This window comes from Haemorhous mexicanus, chromosome 9, assembly GCF_027477595.1.
Source record: "Haemorhous mexicanus isolate bHaeMex1 chromosome 9, bHaeMex1.pri, whole genome shotgun sequence".
NCBI classification, from domain to species: domain Eukaryota; kingdom Metazoa; phylum Chordata; class Aves; order Passeriformes; family Fringillidae; genus Haemorhous; species Haemorhous mexicanus.
The window spans coordinates 23,619,426-23,645,005 of NC_082349.1; the positions used below are offsets into that span (position 1 = coordinate 23,619,426).

Consider the following 25,580-nt stretch of genomic DNA (forward strand, 5'->3'; position numbering starts at 1 on the left):
CTGCCCGAGGGCCCCGCAGCCGCCGTCCGCCCCCGAGCCGCCCCGGAGCGCACCCCCGAGGCGCGGCGCGGCCCTCCCGCGGCCGGGGCGGTGCCGCCGGCGCCCGCCGCTGCCCCGGATCCAGTCCCACGCGCCGCTTCCTGCGGCCGCCCCGCCTCTCTATGGCGGTGCCCGGCGCGGGTCCTGCCGGGAAGGGAGCGGCGCGGCTCGGCCTCGCAGCCTGAGCGGCGGCAGCGCCGCCATGTCCGGGGGCAGCAGCGCCGGCGAGTGGTGCCTCATGGAGAGCGACCCGGGCGTCTTCACCGAGCTCATCAAGGGCTTCGGTGAGGGTCGAGCGCGGCCGGGTAGGGGTGGGGGTTCCGCGGTGCTACTCCCGCACCGCTGGGTGCGAGCCCGCTGTCCCTGCCGGGCGGGAAGGGGATGCGAGGGCTCAGTTGCTGCAGGCCGGGAAGGGGATGGGACGCGCTGCCGGCGGCGAGCGTGGCTTCCGTGATTCCGCGGTGCTGGCCCGGCCCGGCCCGGCCGCCTGCGGGCACCGGAGAGTGCGGCCCCAGCGCGGCCTGTGCGGCCCGGCCCGGCCCGGCCCTCGCCCCGGCACTTGTTGCTCTGCTGCAGGACAGCTCGGCAGGGACGTGCCGCGTAGAGTCACGGCGTTCTTTAGGTTGGAAAAGGCCTCTCGGATCATCGGCTCCAACCTATGACCCAACACCACCTTGTCAGCCTGACTGTGGCACTGAATACCATGTCCAGTCTTTCCTTAAACACCTCCAGGGACGGTGACTCCATCGCTTCCCTGGGCAGCCCACTAATGTCTCATCAGCCCTTTGAAGGAATTCCTCCGAATGTCCAATCTGAGCTTTGCTGGCGCAGCTTAAGACTTAAGGCTGGGAAGGTGTTCAAGTTAGAGAGCCCCAGGAGTGAGAACATTCAGAGAAAGGGTTGTGCCTAGGCTGAGCTGTGGGGCTTGGCAGTGGCTGGATAGCCTGCAAGCAGCTGCCTGGCCTTCTAGAATGTCAAATTTTGTGTTGAGTTGCATTTAAAATCTTTGGTGAAACTGTGAATATATGGTTATTACAGCAACCAGGTTATTCTCAGCCAAAGAACCAAAATTATTTTACTCCACATTTCATTGATTCATAGTTTGTCGTGTCTTTTTCTCAGAAACGAAGTCTAGAAATGCTTCTTTTATGTTTTTATTTAGCTAATAAATGAAACTTCCACATAGTAAATATTTGAAGCTTTTGGGCTGTGTATTATGCAAATGTCTCGCTTGAGTGTATAGCATTTTTGATCTACTACCATAGGTCTTTGTCTGGAGACAGGTGTTTAAAGTTCTGCTTTGGGCTTGCTGATCATGCCTTTTACAAACAGTATTGTTTTCACTTAAGCAAAGGACATGAAGTGATCAGAGATATTTAAGCTCCTCTGCTTCTTTTTTAAATACAGCTCTCTTGTAAAGGCATTATCACCGTCCACAGGTTCAGAAATTCCTGAAATAATTTCTCTCTGCCTGTCTTGTTTGGTTTTTTTTTAAATCAAGGTCTGCTAAAGCACACAGATTGACTTTTCCATAGCCTGGATATACTGATTGTAAATATTACATAATGTCTTTGTGTTTTCTTTCATAAGTCTGTCTTTAATGGCTGCATCCCTATTTAAATGAGTTAGCTGAAGAAACCTGTATTTTTTCCTTATTTCAGGCTGTAGAGGAGCACAAGTTGAAGAAATATGGAGTTTGGAGCCAGAGAACTTTGAAAAATTGAAGTAAGGCACATGTTTTTTATTCACATTTGTCTGAAGTCCCTGAAAGGATGTTTGCTGAACTCAGGTGTATTTTTGGTGGATCTTTTGTTTGGGGCATTTTGTGTTTGTGTTTTTTCCTTCAGTTTCAACAGAAGTTGGGTAGGATTTTGATTTAATCGAATACCTGGCAGTTTAATTGCTTTTCATTAATGCTTTGGTACTTAATCTAGCTCAATCATGTTTTGAAAGAAATGCTGATAGTAGCTAGAATGTGGAAGTAGATTTCTAATGATTTTTTCATTAGCTTGCCTTAGCGCTCTTAACAAATTCTTGGGAGAATCTCTGTTCCTTGCTTTATCTCCCTCCCTCCTCGCATCCCATGAAGTTGCCTCTGTTGTCTTAAATTATTTTCCAGTACTTACATACCTTTGTAACTCAGTTTTCCTGCAGAACTACTTCCATATGGATGTGAAGGCAAATAGGCTTTTTATAACTGATAATGACTGGTGTCATGTGGAACAATTTTGCCCTCATTAAGCAACATTAATTCTTTTAACGTTTTGTCCATGATGTCCATGTGCCAACATGCTGTTATCCATGTTTACATACAGGATTTTAAGAGGAAAATATCATTTAACCTGGACCATACTCTTGTAGCTTGTGCAAATATCCCATACTTGTAGGATTAATTTTTCAAAACATGCAGGAATTGGTACAGAGGATGTACTTCTAGAACTTTTGACTGAAGATATTTCACCAGCAACACCTGAATGGCAGAAATGTTGCCTATGAATTGCTTTATTTGCTGTCTGCACTATCAGAGCATTTACCTGGTTGTTTATTAAGTGACAGCTTTGCATATCCTGGGAGATGTGTGTCTTTCTAGTCCTGAGGGATGGCCAGCTTCCATCCTCCCTTCCCATTTCCACCTGCAATATTTTACACAATGTATAAACACTGGGTGTGGAAGAATATAGAAGCATCTTTGTTTTCTAAGCAGCAGGTCTGTAAGTGCACAGTGTGTGGTAGTTGGGAGTGGGGCTGGCCCAGCCTCATCCCCAGTGGGCACAGCTGTGAGCAGCAGGTGAGCAGCACTGACAGCAATGAGCCATGGAGTGCCCAGGGGCACTGAGCAACACCAAAGGGAACAGAGGGCACACAGGGGCACTGCATCAACAGGAGGGGATAAAAGGCTGGGCTGAAGAACCAGAAGGACAGAGGCTTGCAGCCTTCTGAAGTGACATGGTGTTACTGTGTATGGGTTGAAGCTTTCTGAAATTATGTGGTGATACTCTGTGTGTTGTAGCTGTCTCAACTGTGACATGTGCTGAAGAGAGAATTCCACTGAGAGAATTTGAAAAAATGCATCTCAGATTTCTGGTCAGAGCTTAGGAAAAGTTTCTTGTGCACTACAGGTGTATGTTTGTCTTTTGTAGAGAAATCATTTGTGGCCTCTTTTTGGTGATGACCTTTGATATAAGTTGATGAAGAAGTTTTTGTCTTACTGTAGTTGAAGACTTTGTAAGAGCTATTTCCTTTACTGATGAATTTTTGTGTTCTGGAAATACTAAATACATTGCAATGTGTAGTGAAAGCTGTTTACTATTCAAGACATGCAGTCTGAAAGGCAAGACACATTTTTACCAGAAAACTGGGTTTCTCTTGCTTGTTGGTGAGCTAGCTCAAAGCATGAGGTTTTGGGAGAGCTCCTCTTTGGGCATTTCATCTGTGTCTAGAAGGATTACCAAAACGTTTGTTCTTGTGTATGACTGACAAATGCTTTGATAGCTGTTTATCACTAACCAATTCAAATGAGAGTTCTGCAGCTATAAAAATTGCAGTAACCAGGAAAACTGGTCCTGAATTTTGAAAAATCAGTGGCTAAATGCTAATTCAGATGGGGATTGTTTAGCATTTACAGAAAGAAGCTGGAGTTGTCTTCTGCTTAGTTAAAAGAGCACATCTGAAAATTTCTGTCTAAGTTCCTGGTATTTAGAAAGAATTAACAGAATTACCATACCAGCGTGCAGCTAGACTTCAGTACAGATAATTTGAATATTTTTCATCAGTATTGGTGACCTTTTTACTGTAAATTTTGTTTTTCAGGCCAGTACATGGGCTGATTTTTCTCTTCAAGTGGCAGCCTGGAGAGGAGCCAGCGGGTTCTGTTGTCCAGGATTCCAGACTGGATACAATATTTTTTGCTAAGCAGGTATGAGAAATTAATTGTTTCAGATATGTCATGAAACATAGCTTTTAATACCAAAAAGAACCTTATTTTTTGTTAATATGTACACAGAAATTAATATTTTGCATAATCAACAAATTCTGAGAGTAGGAGCTGTGTATTGACAAAGCAGATCAGTTTGATCTGTCAAGTCAGACAAAAAATGCAGCTATGCAAGAGTAAAGCTCTTATTTATTTGTCAGCCTGCACCCATAAAGTAACTCAGTCTTCTGTGCAGAAGTGACTTGGTAAATGTTCTCAGCAGGATGAGCAAATTACTTCTTTTGAAACCACTTTCAACAACTTGTTGGAAGTAATTTATTTTGGTCCTCTTTTTATTTCTTATGTTTCTCAAATGCTCTGAAGCTTGGGCAGTATATGTAGGATAACGCTTTCCTGTAAGGGTTTGCAGACCATTTTGGCATGCAAGTTTCAAGTATTCAAATCAGAAAGGTGAATTTAAATTAGAAATCACTGGAAAATTGATTTAGATTATGTAGTCCATTGTGTTTTATTAAATACAGAGTAGTACTGAAATTTTGTCTTAGAGTTAACAGACTGCTGTGTGCATTTTTTGCAAGAAAGAAAAGCAGGAGAAAGTGATCAGAATGAAAGTAGGAGTATTTAATATGGGTATTAATTACAAAATATTGATATCAAAGGGCAAGTTATTAGGATTTCTGTGGAGACTGTTACATGGCCTAGTTGTTGGGGTGTTTTGGGTGGGGGATTTGGGGGCTTTTTTTTTGGTTGGGTTTTTTCTTGTTTTATTTCCCACCACAAATGCAAATTTTGAATGTAAATTTCAGTATATGAAGAAATCTCTTCACACTTCCAGGTAAAAGTATAGAAATACGGAAAACAATGCAAATAGCCATCCTGGCCATCCTGTACCTGCACTTCTGTTTCATTCCTTTTATAATCATGCTGTTGTGGATCAGCTTTTTCAATGCTGCTTCTCTTCATTCTTCCCCTGCTGTAGCTCTTGAGTCCTGCCAAGCACTGCCCAACATTTTTATGATGCAGTGATCAGTAGCAGTTTACTAATTGTAGTTTGGTAGCTCTCATAGACAATGGTTTAGGTTGTGAATTCTACCTAACCAAACTTACTGTTAGTAGCCCAGGGCTGTAGCTAAAGAACAGCCATGAGGCCAAGAACTCAGAGAAAATCCTTGCTGTAAATTTTAAAAGGTAGTTACATGGTGGGAGGAGATGACTCTGACTGGAATCTAGAGAGGGATTTTTTTGGACGATGTTGGTTTTTTTTATTTTAAAGTGAAGGTGAACTTTCCTTCACTCAAGGGGTTTCATCTTATTTCCTGTGAGTAGCTGAGGTTGTCCTAGAATTGCTGTTCTTGTGAATGCTGAAAAGTTTCAAAGCATTTGTCTGCTTGCTGCACTTCTTTTGCCTTCTCCACCTTCTTCCTTTTGTGAAGCTTGATACCGTGTTTAAAGGCAATAGCTAAGAGGAGCTTTCTTGAGCTTTAAGATGAGATTGCAGAATGTACATCACAGAATTTGGATGATGTTTGATTTGATAACAAGCCCCACCAAATTAAAGGCTAACAGTGAAAAGTCTTCTTTATTTTATAGTTTTCTTTGAAACACTCATATTTTCATGTGTTCTTAAGCTGAAACCTCCTTTTTAATTGTCCCTTTCCTTTACCCGCTGCCTTCAAAGAGAGTATGCTGGAGTGACTCTTAATTTTAGCATGGAAAGCAATTTCTAGAAATGTTGACTCTTACAATAGTACTGCCTGGTTTTGCCACTTGATGGAGTGGAATAGATGTTTCAGAGGTCATTTGCAAAAAGTTTAGAGTTAGTATCTTTTTCATTTTTTATTGTTATCTGTCAGTCAAGTGCAGTGGCTTTGCAAAATTAAAACATTCCTTAAAGACATCTATATGCTTGTCTTTCATATCAGTTCTGTTTTGCCTGGACTGAGCTATTGTGACTGAACAACTAGAAATAGGTACAGAGAAATTATTATTAAAAGTCAAGAGAAAGAAACTGCTTTGGATATTTTGGAGGAATCTGTTTAATCCCAGTTTAGCTCTGGTGACTTTCACACTGAAGAAAGTTAACCTGGGTTAGAGATCCAACTTGACAAGCAATGTTTTGAGGACTTAGTGTTTTCTTGAGCCAGTGTCTGATCCTATGATTTGCTGCTGATGAGAGCAGGGTGCAGTGAAACTCTGTGAGCCAGTGAAGCTCATTGCCCAGCAGTTTTCTGTGCATAGCATCTGGGCTGGTCTCTGCTGTACTACGAGATGTGTCTGTTCAGCAGGTGTGTACAGGACAAAACTGGTAACAGGTAAGTGAGAGGACAGGGGGTTCTTTATCGTAGTACTGAAGTTACTGCACTTCTCACAACTACAGTCTGGATCCTTCTGAGTCACCCAGGAGCACAAAGCAAGATGAGAATTAGTATTGAATATTTGTATTGTAAAGAGCAAGTCCTCCCAGCCATCATGCCACTGGGTTCATTTTTTATTTCCACTGTATGTTTTAAGCCAAGTTTTATGCTCACTTTGAGGGTCTTTGCAGAAGACCTTTTTCTTCATTACTAAAGGGATGATATAGAATTACACTATGTTAATTTGTAGGCTGGAATCCCAGAACAAAGAGATTGGTTAGGGCAATTTTTATGACATTTAAGGCTATTGATCTGTTGATCTGGAGCTTCGAAACTGTCATGACACTGGAGCCTGAAAAATCTCAACAAGTCTTCGCCTCTTTCTTTTCTCGCACATTTTCTTCTTTTAAATGTTCCCACTTGAAGACATTTGGTACAATTGGTTTTTACTGCAGACATGTTTTCAAGCATCTTCCTGAATCCTGTCTGAGCACAACAAGGTTACTGTTAATATAACAAGAGTTGAAGAGAGGAGATAAATTTTGTTTCTGTTCAACTTTATTATGTGTTCAATCTTAAAAATTGTTTCATCGTGGGGAACTTTATTTAGAGGTAAAAGGCTACAGCTCTCAAACTGTCTAGTAAAACATCTTTAAAATTGCTCCAGGAAACACAGTTTTGGTAAGAAGCTTGTGCATGCTCACATTTTCGTCATTTCCACTTCCATAGTGATGATGTAGTTGAATTCCAAATGGCAAATAGATCTTGTTCCAAGTTATATCATGAGTGTTTTGGGGGGGTTGAATTTTGAACTCTGTCTCGTATGCATGCATATTAAAGGGGTGTTTTTTAATGGTCACTTTTATGTGCACTCATGTTAAATTTGGCCTCCCTGTTATGCCTAGGTGTGGTTTGGTCCTCTAGTTGAGGCCAGAGACCTCTGGATGATCTTACATACCCTTTGAGCTAGGATACATAGGCACCATGAGGTGAGTTAAGGATACAGTTTCAGCCTTAACTCAGAATTTCCTGATTTCTGTGTTGCTTCAGTGGGCCCTTGCTGTTGTTTTCACCCATAATGGATACGTGATTACAGCTGCTCAATGTATTCAGCTCCCTGCCACACTCTTTGGAGGGAGCTGCATTCTCTGCTGAGCACTGCAGAAGTGTCTCTGGACAAAAAAGAATGCTATTGTTGCAGATCTGAAACTACTTCTGAGTTTAATAAATTCTTCAGCTTTTAGCATGGAAATCTTGGTATCCTGCCTTTCCTAGGTGCCATGTATTTATTTTATTTTGCATTGTCATGACAGAACATTAACTTCATTAATTGGGAATACCTTCAGAAGGGGTGTCTTATAAATGATACTGTTAATAACAAAACATTGGTATCTGGTTATGTTTATGGCACTAATGGAAGCATATGTATTTTTTTTTACATTTCCAGTACTTAATTGATTTCAAACTCAAATGACCTTTTCAGATTTGGTAACGTTAAGATAGACCAGTTATCTGTGTTAAAGCTAAGTTTGGGATAACAGATAACTTATAAGAAGTACAACTTCAAGACATGAAACAAATCAGAAACAGATTTTCAGTAACTGAATATAGCTGTAGAAAGATTATATCTTTACTCCAACAAAATTTAAATTGAGAAAATTATATTTGGTTTCTAAACAAGAATAAATTGTGGAACTTTGTGCTGAATTTTTAATGTTGAGCTCTGTAAAACCAACTGTTCTTTAATGAGGGAATGTTCTGTAAGTAAATTCCAGGGATTTGCTGATTATACTGCCAATTGCAGCACAGGCTTGTCCACAGCTTTTTTTGAAAAGCAAAATGTGTAATCCGTCAGGTAGAAAATGTGAGTCAATAATTTAAAGTGCTTCTGCCTAAAGTTGATCCAGAAGGTCAGATCTGATCCCTAGAGAAAGGTGCATGCTTAAGAAGTAATGCATCTTACTTAGAGAGCAGCCTAATCAAGTGGTTCCTTGGTTTAAGCTGAGCTTCACTTGGGGATGGGTCAGTCTTCTCTTGATACATTTCTGTGTATATACATTACAGTTTTCTTTCAAGTATTGTGAAATACACCTTGAACTTTTGTCTACAAAATCTTTTAACTCTGAGTGTCTGCTTTAAGTTGGGGTCTTGAGTATTGATCAATCTAATACCTCACTAAGACTTCCTGGACAGAAATATCCAGGAAAATGTTGGTATTTCTGGACAAATGCAGAAAATCCTCTTAATCCTCAAGTCCAAATAAAAATCTTTTGGGAACAACCTGCTTTTGTTATCATGTTACCTAAAAACAAAGAATGTTTTCTGCTAATGCTGAGGCACCCTAAGTAAGAGACACACTGGGAATGAGAGATGGGTATCCTGAAGGATTCTCTAGGTTGTGTGTGGAGCAGTGCTGGACTGGCTGTGTGCACAGATGGCACTGTGTCTGTGTGACAAATAAATCCCACACTTGCCTGCATTTGGTCTTGCAGTCACATCACTCTGCACTGCTCACCCTGCCTGTGAGCCACCACTAGCTAGAGATCCCCTTGTTCCATCTTGGTGCTCTCCTGTGTCATCTACATCCACACACTGGATTTTTATGCACATCACCTGCATTTCCTTCTATTCCTCTGCTACAGGACTGTTGTTGCTGCCTTTTCCTTCACTCCTGCCTCTCACTTGACTGAAGTGCTGGAATGTATTTCTATTATGTATTTTCATTTCAACAGCTGGAAGCTGTTGCCCTCAGATCCACATCTTTTGCATAGTGTTTGCTAGCAGTCAGACTTTATTTAGCTTTGTCCCTATATACTTCATCAGACTTGTTTCATAATGTAGTTGGAATACAAAATACACTTGAAGGCCAATATTTGATGAGCCCATTAATTCTTTGCAAAGTCTAATTTTCCTTGTGATTTTTATCTTCTGTTTCAAGCTTTTGTATCCTGCTATACAAAATCTCAGTAAATTTCCTTTCCTTGTTTTGAGGCCATTGAGTTGTCTGTAAAGAGAGCAACTGGTTGTTCCATCTTCATTTTTCAGCAGAATTAGTTGACATTTAGTCCTGTCCCTCTTAGAATGCCCTGTATTAATTATCATTTACAAATACAATTTGCTGTAGTGACCCTGCCTTCACTGTAGCAGCGGTGTCTGTGACTTCTTTTGCTTCTCTATCAGCTTAATTACACTGCATCAGCTTCACCCACTCTCATCCACTTGAGATTTCCCTGCTTTCATCCTAGCACTACCTTACCACTGTCTCTGCTAACATTCTTTAGTTGTATCTTAGGGTCTTTAGTTCTTTTTCCTATGTTACAGTGTAATTCAAAGTATGGCGTTCTGCTGGTCTGGGGGTTTGAATTTTTCTGCTGCTGCTTCATTATTTCTCTGCCCTTGATGGATTTTCCTTGTATGTCCTTTATTTTGCACCTGTGTATTCTAGCCCTTAGCTGGTGTACCTGCAGTTGGTTTAATTTTAGTTTTGGCTGCTGTAATCTGTACTGTATGTGTAGTTGACTCCCTTGATTACTGTTTAAGTCAACTAGATAATAGTTTTCTTAAATTAAGAAGTGTTTTATTATTTACCATCAGCATATATACATAATCTGAACTGAGAACACTCTGAAGTATAGAAAATAAAATTATAATGTGGCTTTTAGTATTAACATACTAGGTTTTCCTTTGTTAGGACTAGCCTTGATTATAAAACAGGTTGCTTGGGTTTTCTCTTTTTTTTTTTTTTCTCCTTTCTTGTTGGAAGTGGTTTCACATTCATGGCCCTGAACTAATCTTCATGTTTTTATACAGAAGTCACATCCTCTCTGAAAGTTTTAAGTAGCATTTTCAATTGCAAAATAGTCTCAAAGGCTAATGATACATTATTCTTTCCTAACCTATAGCTCTCTGAGAAAAAACTGCTAATATAAAGTCTTGTATTATGGCCTCATACCATTTGATTACAGTGCATTTAGTTAAATCTCAAATTCTATTTAATAATCTCTGCAGCTTCTTTCTTTAAATACAGTGGTTTAGTTTGGTTATTAGTAAACAACATTAAAGACATGGCTTTAATACAAAGGGGGTTGTTTATATTTTCTAAAAGTGGAATATTTAACACTGAAATGTAACAGTGTCAAACTAGAATTTAACTTGAAAAGGATAGCTATATTGGAGAAGTATGTTATTCAGCTAACCATCATTTAAACAATATCTACATCTTGGAACACTTTTATTAGTTTATCCCTAGAATACTTGAAATATTTTGTCCAATAAAACATTCTAATAACAATTTAAAGTTCCATAATGTGTTTTATTGCTTCAAATTAAATTTTTTTACCTCTTTCTCCTAGTAGGAGATCTGATTATTTGTAGGACTTTTCTTGGGGGAGTTGACTTTTTTAAGGCCATAGATAACACAATTTGGGCAGCTTGCTTTGAATATTACTGTGTGTTTTTCTACAGGGATTCAAGAATTTTTGCCTTTCTTCTATGCCTTTCATTAATCACTTCAGAGAGATGGTGAGGCAGTGGAATGACAGTTTTTGAGGACAGCTGTGAAAGATGAGTTTTATCAGTGAGTTGTATATGACAGCGTGCAGAGCCGATTTTATCATACCAAGGGCTTTTCTGTAGCTACCCAGGCAGCAAATCCAGTCTGTGTTAGGGTGCAGCTCTAATGTGAATCAGCATAGAAAGTGTGTGTAACAAAAGCAAACACAGTTTGGAGTGAACTTTTATCACCAGTGCTGACCAAATTCTCCATGCTTTTTTCTAGGTCATAAATAATGCCTGTGCAACTCAAGCCATAGTAAGTGTGCTGTTAAACTGTGCTCATCAAGACATTCATCTAGGAGAGACCTTGTCAGAATTTAAAGAATTTTCCCAAAGCTTTGATGCTGCAGTGAGTGACCACTGATTTCTGCCTTTTGAGTGTCACAGTGTTACAGCTGTGGTGGTTTACAGGTGTTTTGTTACTTCCTTTCAGATGAAAGGTTTGGCACTGAGCAACTCAGAAGTGATTCGGCAAGTTCACAACAGTTTTGCCAGGTAACATATGTTTTAAATCTGGCCAAAATTTGAGCAAATTCTTTTTAATCTCAGGGGTTTTTAAATTTTCTTTGCAGACAACAGATGTTTGAGTTTGATGCAAAGTCTTCAGCAAAGGAAGAAGATGCCTTTCACTTTGTAAGCTATGTTCCTGTTAATGGGAGGCTATATGAGCTAGATGGCTTAAGGGAAGGACCAATTGATTTAGGTAACATTTTACATTCTTTATTTTGACAATGGCCTTTTGCAATAAAATGGTCATATGCTAGAGGCTCAAAGCAAATTATTTATTAAATTAAAGAATATCTTGAAAGTTTTCTGAATGTGCTGTAGGCTTGTACTTCCTTGCAGTCATTTGTATTGTTTTAGTTTTGTTGGTCTGAAAATACAGTTTTCTCCCTGTTTCCTCCATGACTCTGACGCTCTCTTCTCATTTAGCAATCAAATTATCAGGTCCTGCAATCCCTTCCAAAACCTTGATAGTTTTGTTGCAAGAGAGAAGTTTCAATAAAGGGACAATGTATACAGCTGACTCCAGACACTTTTTTTCCATTATGTGGCTTGTGTTTACACTGCCCTCTTTCTTCTTAGATAGCAAGTGTTTCCCTAATGGTTTAAAAGAAAATAGCTTTGTTCTCTGTAAGACAGGCTTCTGTTTTGTAATCTTTCTTGAGATATGTGTGCCCTGTGCACTGCCTATCATGTGTTTGTACTTTAGAGCCTGATACATTGTCAACAACATGTTCCACACTCCATTCCCAGAGTGTTTTCCCAGATTTGTCGACAATATTATGTTTAGGCTGAGCAACAGCTTGCTGCTTAATCTTGTCTTTAGTCTGTCCAGAGATACTGTACAGTCTTCGGACCTAACAGTAACATCATTTGTGTGGTCACAAGATCATAAGTCTCTAAATTTACTTTAAGGTCTTGAAATTGCAAAAGAGGCATTTTCAGCTTAGGAATTCACCTGTGGGTATCCTGTAATATATCTTGAAATTAAGTTCTCTATCATATATCCTTTTATGGTTTTTCTTTCTGCCTGACTTTTAATGTTATATTGCATCCACATAGACAAAATCAAGAGTTAATATTAAACAGCTGTACCTGTCCATGGTGTTTTCCTTTGCTGTCTACTTCCTTTATTGTCATACCAACTAATTCTCCTTGTGTCATAAAAATATTACGTAACATACTTTCCCCCACTCCATTATTCCTTGTTAGCAGCAAAACAAATGTTAGGTGCTTATGCGCTTAAGATTTAGTTTTGTTCCATTGCTTTGGTCACTGCATTATCTAACTATTGTCATTAATTAAACATCTTCCACCTCCTGAAAAACCACCTAAGTAATTTCAGACTGCAGTAGCTAAGGAAAAACTTGTTATATACTGTGAAGTTGCTGCATAAGCCTGAATTATATGAGTCAACTTTGAAATAAATTTTGCCATGATATTTAATTTTTTCCTTTGTTAAATTTTGCAAAGATGGTGAATTTTTTCTGTGTTTTCCCCAGGTGCATGCCATCAGGATGACTGGATAAGTGCAGTGCGGCCCGTCATAGAGAAGCGCATACAAAAGTAAATGGTTGTGATGCCTTTAAATATAGCACCTTACCTATGCTTGAAAATTCCTTTGTCTTAACTTCCTTCAGTTAAAGGATTTCTGCTGAATTTCTAAGCAGTGGCACTTATGCATCATTTCTTTATGCATATCACTGTGTGACTTGAGAACCTGTTGCCCAACATGAGGCAAATGTGATGATAGATAAATCTCAAATATACTGTGCTGCTGCATAATTAATCCAAGTAGGTGACTGTGTAGTGAAGAGAGATCCTCGAGTGCTCTGGAAAAGAAGATTGTTATCTGTTACAGAGCTGTGGATCTTTGTGAGTGAAAGAGTGTCATGACCATGAATAACATTTGCCTATGCACTTAAAATTATTAGACAGCCATTCTGTCCATACAGCTGGTACTTAGAGATCTGAAGTTTTTCTTAGGTATGGCTTGTCTTAGAAATTTAAGCTAGAAAAACACACTGTGGAACTTTGCTACTTCTTAACTCTGTTTCCAAACTGCAGTCCCAAATTTGTTTGGAATAAGGTTGATTTTATGCCATTTTTAGAAAACAAGACTTTTTTTTTTTTTTTTGATTAGCAAAACAGGAATACAAAGTTGTTTTTGGAGAACTTAACCTCCAAAAGGCCTGCTAGTCTAATTGTTGAATGTACTTCTCACACTGTGTGGAGAAGTCTCCAATATTTTCTAACATGTAATAGAAAGTAAAAACTATTGTGTGAAGCATCTTCTGTAAGTTCTGTTGTCATGTTTTCTTTTTTGGACAGTTTCAGTATTTGTTTTGTGATCACAGACAGGAATAGTAAATTTTGGGGAGAGAAGGTAATTAGGAGTTACATATTGGATAGAGTTAATTTGTGATCTGATTTTATTTTGTAACAAGACTGGATCTGTAGCACAGCTTAATTTAATAGACCCATTAAAATTTTTTTTTCTATGAAATGAAATCAAGTAGTGGGCTTTTGAATTGTCATGTTGGTAACTAATTTTGAAAGCGGGTTGTCTTTGTTGTTTTGTTTTTCTGTTCCCCATTTAGATACAGTGAAGGTGAGATAAGGTTTAACCTGATGGCTATTGTGTCTGACAGGAAGATGATATATGAGCAGAGGATTGCAGAGCTACAGCAGCAACTGGCAGAGGTAGGCCATGGAATTTAAATTGCTACAGTATTTCTATGATAGTCTTGTGTGTTGGCTTTACTATTCACTTCCCTTCCTTGCTCCCAATGGAGCAGCAGTAAAAAATGCAGGGAGTGATTGCTAGAGATATGTCCAGCACAGTGTGGGTGCATTCAGTGCTGCAGCTCTGAGCTGAGCACTCAGCACAGTGTTGACCATGTCATTTTGACTTTCTGCCTCGACTCATTTGCTGCCGTGCTGGAACTGGTTTTTTTCCCAGTACCTGTTTGTAACTAACTGCAGAAATTCCTGGTATGTACCTATAATGGTAAACAAAACTGAATCTTTCTGTGATAGAAATACCCTTGAGACAAAACTTGCTTTTAAAAAAGTAAAATTTAAAAATGGAGTAACATCATCCATTTAAATTTTTGTTTTGTGGAAGGAGGAGCCTATGGATACAGATCAAAGTAGTAATATGTTAAGTTCTATACAATCAGAAGTTGCAAAATACCAGATGTTAATTGAAGAAGAGAACCAAAAATTAAAAAGATATAAGGTATGTAGTCTTTGCTTTTCTGATGAAATTATTGGTACAGTTGTAAGATCAAGTCAGCTTTTATATATATATGGGAGCTTTGCAATTAATGTGAAGGAACTGGATGGGGACTAGAAAATAGTTCAGGTATATAATAATTCTGTTAATGCTTTTAATTTATTTTTAGATTGAAAATATTAGAAGAAAACATAACTACCTGCCTTTCATCATGGAATTGTTAAAGACTCTAGCAGAGCACCAGCAGTTAATACCCTTAGTAGAAAAAGTGAGTATTTCCTAGCTGATAGTATATTACTAGAATTCTTCATACTTCCTCTTTTAAATAAAAGAGCCCATGTCATTTCTTTTTCCAAGTTCTTTGGCCAGGGACAGCTACCTGCACTCCTGTGGCAGCCATGGCACAGTGCTGGGAATTCAGTCCCTCCCTTTTCCCTGCTTCTGTGCTCATTTTACTGCCTTGTGTTTCCCCTTTCTAAGGTATCTGGCCATTAACATTGATTTACTGCTAAGATTTGTATTAAAACTTAAATAAATAAGCATGTCTGCCATTTTGGCAAGGTTATTTAACTGGTCAGGTACTTGAATTGTACTCGGCTCTGTGCTGGTGTGCCCTTATGCTTGAGTGCCAGAGGCAGGATCCCTGATTTGATACTCACTGAGAGAGGCTCTCTGAATTAGTATAATGAAAAAGAGCTGTGTTATTTAGTGAGTACATTCTTTAGATGAGTTTATTTAGGAAGGTACATTTGCAGGCTCGTAGTTTTTAGGAGAGTAACTTGTGGAGTTTTAATCCAGTTTCGTGTTAACAGAAGTCATTGATAACACCCATCAAGCTGCTTTCACAAGTAAATTACCAGTGAATTGGTGGTAACAGATCTTAATTCTAAATCACTGAATTAGATGCTGTTCTGTTCACTTCAATAAGTGGTAACAAGTGGCAGCCTGATTCGCAATTAGCTAATGTTTTGACAGAAAGTTGTTGGCCAGTATTGCTTCTAAGTTGTCCCCTCTTCTTGCCCAATCTGTTTCTTAAGTAAATTCATAAGGAAGAAAATGCCAGTTCGTTACCAATTTGAACTATTTATGATTGATATAAGTTATGAGAATCTGTCTGCAAATATTTTGACAGGAACTTCTGTGGGGTTTTTTTCCCATTTATTTGAAAGATCTAAACCACTAAGATCTTCGTTCATTTCAGAGTTCAGTTTTGATCATCTATATGTCTGAATGTGGTGTTTTCTTGTGACATAACATGTTTCCATTAGGAAGAATTTTTTCTATGTTAAATGAAATTGCTATGGAGGTATGAAAAATGAAGGTTTAAATTATGTTTTTAAAATAGTGCTTTTCCCCTACAGAAGTTACCTAATCTCAGTTTCTTTTGCATAATTTATTTAAACCTGTATTTGTTCTTAAAAGGCTTTATACGCTAACCTAGTAAAATAGTTGTAGGATGCTTCTGAAGGGACCACATTTACATTTAAATTTTTCTTTTTCCAGCATATTTTTAATATTCAGAAATGTAATGGGTAGTTATTCAAAGCTCCAGAATTATCTTCATCTTGTCAAAGCTTGACATCGTCTCCCCTTGTTTCCTAGGCGAAAGAAAAACAGAATGCCAAGAAAGCTCAGGAGGCCAAATGAAGATGACTTTGCAAAATACATACAGTTGCTTCTGATACTATTTTCATGACAACAAATAAAGCTTTTCATAAACTTCAATTTTTGTCCAGTGCACGTTTGCCAGTTGTAATGGTTTGTCTTGTACTGTTTGCATGGGTCTGACTCTTCCTTCCCTTGCATCTTGTGCATGTAGTACTGCTGAGCAATGTTTAGGTTCTCCTGGTCACATTCAGTATTTAACAGTCTGTCTGAAAGCTTGGGAAGTGGACCCAGAAATGTGCAAGGAAAATGTCTCCATTTTGTCCCACTTGAACATAATAATGATACAAACGCCAGAGGTATAAGCATGAGCTTTCTTTGCTCATCCCTACTAACAGTTACAATCCTTTCCAGTTGTTTGGTGACATAGCCTGTGTCTTTGTTTTTATCAAGTATGCATCTAATTTTTTTACAAAATGGAAAAGTATGAATTTAGCTGTAGAAACATTTGCAAAGACCAATGTATAATCTCAAAAGAACTGCATTGCTTTAGTAGAAAAGATAATAAATATTCCCACTTTTATTTTGGCAAACTTTTTTCTGTGGTATTTTATTATGGGACAAGATGATTAGGATATGGAGGTCATCAGCCTTGTGACATGAGTATATGCATTCTAAATTTGAGGTAGAAAGAAGGCACACTATTGTTTTGGGGAGTTAATATCTTTGGATATAAGGTATTTCTCTTCTGGAGTATGTTCAATATAAGTCTTCAAAGCACTGCTTTTTCTTTTTTACTTTGAGAAGTAATATAAGGAAAAAGGTGTATGGAAGAGTATTGTTGATGACAATATTGCTGTGGAAGATGCTTGAACTGTGTCCCATGGACCAAAGGAAATACCTGGGGAATGGAATTCACTGGGTGTCCTGCAGGCAGCACGTGAGCTGTGAACTGATTGTTTTGGTATGGATAGTAACAGGCCATTGCAACAATACACACTGCTTGAATTACTCACTGTCAGTGAACTGAAAGTGTGATTGTTTAGAAACTTCCAGTTGCTTCCTAAAAGACTTGAATAAGAAAAAGAAAGGAAAAAGATACAAAACATTCTCTTACCTATGGTGCTTTGCATATATTGCATATATATTTATATAAACAGGATAAAATTTTGGCTGAAGAAGTAAAACAGCGTGCTCTTCACTGCTGGAAGGATCTCCTCAAGTCAATGCTGTGGCTGGAAAGGTGAGCTCGGTTTTAGAAAAACCTGATATCCATATCTGTGTTTGGTACAAAATTGACCAGGTTAATGACAACATAAACTCTTGTGAGAATTTCTTACTTTAGTAATTTACTGCAGCATTATGGTCCAAGGATACGGAAAGATTCTTACAGTGGAAGAGACATTTCTGCTTTTAAAATTACATTTGAAATTCCATTTCAACCTGTTGAAAATATTTGTCTCTCTTTTTAAGTGGTAGCCTGATGACTCCTGCTGCACCCAGTCATCCTTGAAGAACTTTGTAATTTGATATTAGATGTCAACTTAAATTTGTACTGAAGTAATTTCATTCTCCTCTTACTGGTGCGCTTGGGCACGAAAGGAAAAGGAATTTTGCTGAAGAAGATGATTACTTCTGCAATTATCAACAAATTTTAGTAGCAATTGTTTCAGAAATTAGGAAACTTATATTGCAAGCAGTCTTTCTGAATTTGTGAACAAAGGATGGATGTCAAGTTCAAATTTTAACAAAATTTGTTACTCTAATGTGTAAGGGAAAAATGCTTAGTTTTTTAAAAAGGCTGTTTAATGTAGAACATTTCAAAACTAGTGTTTTCTGTTGTATTATGAATCTTTTTCTGATCAAACTTGTGGCCAATATTTTACTTTTTTTGCCCAATTTGTAGAACCACTTTTTCATGTGTGTCTTGGCTTTAAAGGCAGTTATTTGTGTATTAGGACAGTGTCACATGAATGCAGAGCAGGACAGGAAGCTGATCCTGGCTAGGCTGGGAGACAGTTCATTTTCTCCTTGGTAGCTGTGTTTTGGATGAAGCGTAAGAAAAATGTTGGTAACAAACGGATGTTTTCAGTGGTTGCTAAGCCTCCCACTGGGCCACAGTCTCCTCTCAGGCATCCCCCTACTCTGGCATGGAGCTTCTCCATGGCCTGCAGGTGGAATGCTGCATCCCTGTGGACCTCCATGGGCTGCAGGGGCACAGCAGCCTCACCATGGTCTTCTCCACAGGCTGCAGAGCAATCTCAGTTCCAGCTCCTGGAATACCTCCTGCCTCTCCTTCTTCACTGTCCCTTGATGTCTGTTGTTCCTCTCACATAATCTCACCTTGCTTTTCTCTGGCCACGATTACAACTGCACAACTTGCTTTTCTTTATTCTTAAATCTGGTATCACAGAGGCATTACCACCGTTTTGAACTGGCCCAGCCTTGGCCAGCACCATCTCCATCTTTGGAGCTATCAGGGATTGGTTTTGCCAGACATGCAGGAAGCTTCCAGCAGCTTCTCACAGAAGCCACCCCTATAGTCCCCCATGCTACCAAAAACCAGGCCATGCAAACCCAGTACAGCTGGTTTCAGCCTCTGCCTCCCAAACCTGGTGAGTTTTAGAAGCTACACCTGAGATCAGTGAATGACTGTGTTTGCCCTCAACTGTTTTTCAGTGTTTGACTCATCAGTGTAGGGTAGAAACAGTTTTATCTTGTCTATTAATTATGCAATTAAGTGCATACATGCCTATGTGCTTCCTGTAGAAGGAAGTCTAAGGAGAAGGTGGGGTTTGTGTATGAAAATACAGGACACTCCTTTCTTTCCTTTTTTGTTTTCCCAGAGCACTATGTTAATGGAAACAATGATAAGAAAAACAGCTGCCTGGGAGAGTCTGTAATAAACTGACACATAAACAACTTTCTGATACTGAATTGCTAAAGTCCAAGTACATTCAAGTTGCAAAGACTAAGGATTTCAGAAGGAAGGTAAGTTATTTAATGGCTCATATTTTTCATGTAGGTAATGTATGTCTGCCTAGCAATAGCCACAGAAATATTGGGGAGAAACAGACTGGAGCTACTGTGGCCTTATGTACAAGAACAAGAAGTTTCCCTAACTGCAGAGAGAGTGTGCTTCTCAAAATAGCTGGCATTTGTGAACAGGCTAAGACTTGTGCGTTCCATGTGCCTCAATGAGCATATAAAAAGAATCAATTCATCTCTGAGAAATTGATGACACTTGCTAAAAATAAATGAGTTTAATACCTCAAAAATGTATACACAATGTAAGCTCTGTCTGTGCTCACAGGATGTTCTAATCTTTTCACTGTTTTTTCTTTAGCAATTATATCAGTAGCTTATGTAGAAAAATAACATCAAAAATAGCTAACTCACTAAACCACAAACATTATCTCTTTCTGTCTGGTAATAAGAGCCAATTCCAGGATTCCTAACTTTCACTCAACTTACGCATTTCCTTTAGTGATTTTCCTTTTTCTTCCTTTGTAAATGCTGCTTCTTTCACCTGCTAGACTCAAAGAAGAGTAGGGAACATCATTATGACATGTCAGATTATAAAAGCCTTCAAGAGCGCTTGAAAAAACTCTTTTATAAACAATAAAAAGATAGCAACTTCTTTTTACAAAATCTGTCATCTTCTTAGGAAAGTTCAAAAATAGAATAGTTGAAATATCAAATTAAAACAGAATCCTTAAGTGTTAGGATTAATAATGTAATTCTTGATGAAAATTTACCAAAACCAGAAGAACATACACAACAGGAACAAACTGTACTTTACATTTACAATACAGAAATTTCAGTGTTTCCTGCTGAAATTGAACTGCTAGAATGATGTGTAACAGCTTTTTACCAGTACAGTAATGAGAGGAAATGGAGAATACTGTGCTGAAAAGAAATTTAAAATTGGAGGAGGAAATTCTTATTAAAAAAGTGGGGGTTTGCATATGCGCCTGACAAGGAAGACATGACATGTAGAATCTGGTAAAAGACTAACAGAAATTACCCTACAGGTACGATCTCCAAAAAATAATCTCAGCCTACCTAAACAAATTTTGATGGGTTTTCACTGAAAATATTTTTAAATGTTTTCCCAGCATATGCTGCATCTACATACATAAAAATATGTATATTACATATATATATATTTGTGTATTGTAAAATTGATTTTTGTTTACATATCTCTTTTGAAAAGGCACTGAGGAGTTTAAAACGTCCCTCTGCAATTTTCTGAACAACATACTTTTTAAAATAAAATCTCTGAGAACTGAGATGTGAATAAGCAGCAGTTCCTTGAGATGCACACTAATATAAAAACACCTAAACATGCTTTATGCAATTATTCATGTGTTAGAATTAGCTAAGGTTGACCCTTGATTTTCCTGTGGAAATTGATAGTCCTGTCTTCTATCAGGTCTTGTACAGGTGTTCTCAAGCCAAACCAGTACCAAACTTGGAGTCTTTATGGATAACACAAAGCAAGGATAATTCCAGGAAATCATCAGCACATTTTCTTTTATTGCAGAAATGTGATGTAATTACAGAGATGTAAGACAGTCCTACCTTTTACATGTGGTAAGAGTGCTTTCCCTGGGAAATTTGATTGGTAAAATTATTCAGATGGCACTTTAGTCATAATGTAATTACAGTAACTTGCATGAGAGTGGAGGATGCAGAAGGTCTAGTGGTTGGAACAGAAGGCCAGACCATTCCTCATTGTGCCACTCCTTGCTATGTGAACATGAAAAGTTGCTTAACCTTTACAATTTAGCTTACCCTGCAAAGGGTAAGCTAGATGGGTTTACATGCAGCTTAGCAAAGGTACTAACTGTATTGCCTTACCTGTCTCTCATTTTCTCCCAGCTTTATAGTACATGCGTAGATCTGCCAGAAAGGAACAAAATTTACATTTATTTAGGTGGTTTTCAGCTTTATACACACATGCACTGGAATTCTTATAAAATATAATTGCCTTAATTGTTTATCATCCCATATATGTTACCTTCCTAAGCTCATTAAGAGGCTGCTGTAAAATGTGATGCAGCAATGCTATGAAGGAAAATAACAAATTTCAACCTAAGTACCACTGGAGCAAGGAAAGGAAATAAGGGGTCATACTTCTGCTTGTCTATTGAGACAGAATAGAAAATGAAATACAGCAAGGAAGTCAAGAGCAAGATAAAGAGGTGGCAGCTTATAGAACTTGACAGAGGCTCCTGCCCCTGCCCAAAGGGACTCAGAAGCCAAGGAGATGGTTACTTTGGCAGAGGGCACTGGAGTGATAAGGATGTGGTGTGGTACTGGCTCTGCCTTGCTCTACCTAGTGGAACTACAGACTTGCTCAGCTGCAAAATCTTCTACTTTTTGTTGCTTCAAAATTTTTATCCCAAAAAGAGAGGAGATGTGCTAAATGACACTAGAAGGTCTGGGAATGGAGCAAAGCAGGCAATGACAGTAAGCAAAAAGGGCAATAAGGAGGAGAATCTGGGGCACATACTCCTGAATCAGCATTCTGCATCCCACAACAGTAGTGGGACACGAAGGATGATGAGATGGGATGGTTAAAGAAGTGAAACCTCTAAGGAGAAATCATCAAAACAAAGTTTCTTACCTTCCTTATAATTTCTTCTTTTTCCACAGCAGCTGCAGTCAGGGGGTATATTTACATACACTTTTGCGTTCCAAGTAGGCGGAAAACACAAACATTAATAACTGTATTGATATTCTACAAATTTATTATGAACAGCATCAAAAAACTGTAAAGAAACTTTTAACCAAATCTGATGTTTGGTGGGTTATATAGTATTATTTATTTGTGCAAATTGTGAATTTGTGAATGCTTGGGAGAGAAGCATTCAAGGAGGAGCACTCATTTTACACATATGGACTTCATGTTCCTTTAGATCCTCTAGGCTTTTTTTATACATGGGAGATGAAAGCCTTGTGTGTTATGTTGGAGACACTGAGCATGTCCACAGTGTAAGGCTGTATTTTATTATTTTATTGTTTTATTATTTAAAATAAGCATATAAATCTAGTTCCAATAGTTGCATCTGTATCCCAGGGGCTTGGATGACATTCAGCATGCTCTCTAATGAACACTGGGTTTGTTTTTCAATGATTGTTGAATGGATAGTCTTCTGCTTTTGTCAATGGAATTTTATAAAAGTGCAGGAATTTAGGTTTTGTTAATGTGATGGTCAAATTTTTTACCATGATGGTCAAGCACATACAAGTGCTAAGGATTTTCTTTTTTATTATCTGGGGTTTAGAATTTTCACTGTGCAAAATAACAAGGACATGCTTGCAGCCACCTGGAAAAGTATTTCATTCTTGCCTTCCATTCTGATAGCACAGGTTTCAAAATGAGAATTTTTCCTTTATCAGCTTAGCTTTACAAGTCACATTGCTAACTAAAATAGCAAACTGAAACACTGCCAAGACATTTAAAAAATACACATTTCTTTTTTTAAAGACAGCTATCCTGGTACCACAGTTCTAGAGCAGTTTTATATGGAAGGAGTAATATAAAAATTGAATGGTGAGATGATACCATTTGACAGTTACACTGGTATTTTAGGTATTCCTCTCAGTCATAGAGGCTAAAATGGGAAGTCATTTTTAATGTATAATTTGAGGAACATTACTAGTGTGGCCACAAATGGCAGATTTTAGAACCATGCCTACACGTTATCCCCTTTTGGATGGGAAAAAGAGAGAAAGGATTTGAAAATTGAGACTATATGCAGTAGAATAAAAACTAATTCCTGTGGGCTGTTAAGAACATAAAAGAAAGAACAATGTACATAAGTGGAGATGAGTTATAGCTGATTTAATGACAAGCTGGAATGATATTTGAAAACAGTAATCCTACAGACAAATAACACTTTGTGTTTCAAATGCTAAAAGCAGTGTATCACGCAGGAAGAAATGCTGCGTAACTGGGGAAGGCAGACACTAAAAATAGTCTAAGTTATCTAGTGGCACCAGATCCCAACAAGAGAACAAGCTCATCTACAAATTCCTGAACTTTCAGAAAACATAACAGAGAATAAACATTAGAAAAGCCTGACTCTGATGGAAGTCTAAAGTGGGGTTTGAGAATTCAAGTGCTCATCTGTGCAGTGTTACATTATAAGAACAACAGGTGATTTCATATCCCACTTCTTTAAATTTCAACTATGTATTACTGTGGTAACTTATGCTGTGCTACTGAAAATTATTGTTAGCATGTTCCTACTGGCAATGCAATTAAATGTTGAGGGAAAACATAAACTACATGAAAAATGAAGCCTTTCCACAACACAGGAACCAATAGACAAAGCGGCAGAAGTCCCCAGACTGGAATATTAAAACCCAGACTGAAGAGAACATCAGAACAGTGTACAACCACTTGCTAGGAAGTAACAGGATTCAGGCCCTGACCATTTCTAGCTTCTGTGACATTAAATCAAGGTTGCAAAGAACACTTACCATTTTAGCTATTCCTAATGCCATCTGCTTCTAATCAGGACACTGACAACTCCAACAAGGTTCACATTTCTGCTGTAACATTTAAAGAGGAGTCTGCAAAAGATGGCAATTATTGATTGAGAAGTTTCTGTGGTATAGAATATCAGACTGGTTGGAAGCACCTTAAAGCTCATCTTGTTCCAAATCCTGCCACAGGCAGGGACAACTTCCACTAGACCATGTTGCTCCAAGCCCTGTCCAGTCTGGCCTTGAACATTTCCAATTTACACTTATTTTCTAGCTCATAGTAAAGCTCTTGCTAAGGCAAAGATGCTCTTTCTAAATATCCTGATCTTCTGAGTTCGTAAGATCTCAATGCCTGTGACTGTGGCTAGAAAACTCCTTTTTCAGCAATTAATAGCTTTTCTTAATACTGTTTCATTTAAACACTGATCCTTGATAAATATTAAAGTTGTTTTGGTGGAAAAGCCTAAATAATAGAGATTATTTCTCTAGTAAAACAGATAGAAATAATACTTTTAGTTACTAGCATCACATTTCTTGTAAAGTTAATGAAAATCTGTCTATGGTCAGTGCAAGACTCAGAAATAGGAGCTGAAGAGTAACCTTGCCCTATGTAGTTTTTCCCTGTGCGAAGGAATTTCTGTCTACATGTCACAACCCAGCTTTCTTTTGCAGGCCTGCTCTTGAGTCCCTGGCTCTGGGCATGGCTACTTCTGACTTGTCAATGCCCTATTTATATTGTGTTTCCAGGTCATGCCATGCTGCACTTCAGATGTTGGACTGACAATAATACACTGGGTGCTCCTCACAGTGTTATGAAAGGAATTGTGCAGGATTCCCTGCACAGCATCCCGCACAATGACATCACAGCAGGATTGATCCTACAGAGCCTCTAGCTGGGCATAGATATGATAAACTAGACGGGCAATAAAACGGGACCACTGAATACCTATCTTGGTCTTTAATTTAAATATAGCTTGGTATTCCTTAGTATTTTACACCATATTCATGTTCTCATAAACAGCCATCAAGTGGATGTTACCTTGAAATATCCCTATGCTAAATAATTACTTCTTGCAACAACTTAAAACTGTCAGTCAGCACGTGCTTAGTAAATGCTGGAAGTCAAGGGACTGCAAGACATTCTATAATTGCGTTTTAAAATTTCTTCTGAAATTTTAAAATCCCAACTAGTTCTGACTGATACAGGAAAGCTTGGAGGGTCCCCAAAAATTTTCCCTGTGGTGTTGGTTAAAGCTAAGAATGATTTGTGTCCTGCAGCACAGAAAGCTACGGGGGATCTTCTCCAGCATCGAGTCCATCTCTACGCCTTCACTGGGGACTGGCGGGCAAAACCCCGAAAGCTTTGCCCTGCACGGCCACGTAAGAGGGAACTTAATTTGTGGGTTTTTTCCCTGAAGTAAGGAAAGTAACCGGTTTGAAGCAATAAGGTGCGGTGGCATGAGGCAACCGCAGGGTCCGCCAACAGAGGTTCCTGAGAGAGAGAAAATGGCGGGCGGGGGCCCTCAGCAAGCTCCCAAAACACAGAGCGGTCCCCAGGAGCCACTCCGTGTGTGAAAAGCCTCGACTTCCCACCCCCGAGCCCGCTAACTATGACAAGAGGAGGTGAGAGGGGGGGAAAAAAGACCCCACCTGAAAGGAGGAAGGCATCTGACATTGGAGACCGTCCCTGACGGAGCGCGAGGTACCCTGCCCGAGACGGGCGGTAGTTCCCCCGCCCTGCCCTTACGGGTTCTAGGCCGTGACTCGGCTATTTCTCCCCGTCCCGTCCCGTTCGGTCGCGTCCCGGTTGCGGGGGAAGGCGGGCGCAGGAAGGGGCGGGTGGTGCGGAGGG

The 25,580-nt window shown here is 38.9% G+C and overlaps 1 protein-coding gene and 1 long non-coding RNA gene across 10 annotated transcripts; one reads left to right on the forward strand and one right to left on the reverse strand.

The window, feature by feature from the left end:
* The first annotated feature begins 153 nt into the window (after window positions 1–153).
* UCHL5 (ubiquitin C-terminal hydrolase L5) lies at window positions 154–16,348 on the forward strand. 4 transcript variants are annotated; one of them, XM_059854491.1, is made up of 11 exons: window positions 158–344; window positions 1,701–1,764; window positions 3,850–3,955; window positions 11,105–11,230; window positions 11,315–11,376; window positions 11,454–11,584; window positions 12,888–12,951; window positions 13,986–14,088; window positions 14,513–14,626; window positions 14,793–14,891; window positions 16,226–16,348. In XM_059854491.1, exons 1-11 carry the CDS (start codon window positions 242–244, stop codon window positions 16,268–16,270), a joined length of 1,017 nt encoding a protein of 338 aa, XP_059710474.1. In that variant the 5' UTR covers window positions 158–241; the 3' UTR covers window positions 16,271–16,348. The 4 variants fall into 4 exon arrangements, with proteins under 4 accessions (XP_059710476.1, XP_059710474.1, XP_059710475.1 ...); XM_059854492.1 differs by having other exon boundaries at window positions 159–323; XM_059854493.1 differs by lacking the exon at window positions 14,513–14,626 and having other exon boundaries at window positions 154–344.
* LOC132331250 (uncharacterized) lies at window positions 4,574–25,563 on the reverse strand. 6 transcript variants are annotated; one of them, XR_009487523.1, is made up of 9 exons: window positions 25,379–25,563; window positions 23,723–23,815; window positions 21,861–21,920; window positions 21,092–21,133; window positions 19,703–19,760; window positions 17,346–17,506; window positions 16,061–16,221; window positions 12,989–13,217; window positions 4,574–6,813 (listed from the first exon to the last, which is right to left on the reverse strand). It is a non-coding gene; the product is annotated as an uncharacterized LOC132331250 (long non-coding RNA). The 6 variants fall into 6 exon arrangements; XR_009487527.1 differs by having other exon boundaries at window positions 12,989–16,221; window positions 17,346–17,463; XR_009487526.1 differs by lacking the exon at window positions 16,061–16,221.
* Between the last annotated feature and the right edge of the window lie 17 nt (window positions 25,564–25,580).

What these genes read in the sequence shown, in the direction of transcription:
- UCHL5 (XM_059854491.1), top strand. Translation starts at nt 242, where the DNA reads ATGTCCGGGGGCAGCAGCGCCGGCGAGTGGTGCCTCATGGAGAGCGAC. An exon ending in CAATATTTTTTGCTAAGCAG is followed by an intron (nt 3,956 to 11,104) that starts GTATGAGAAATT and finishes GCTTTTTTCTAG; the next exon opens with GTCATAAATAATGCCTGTGC. An exon ending in AAAAATTAAAAAGATATAAG is followed by an intron (nt 14,627 to 14,792) that starts GTATGTAGTCTT and finishes ATTTATTTTTAG; the next exon opens with ATTGAAAATATTAGAAGAAA.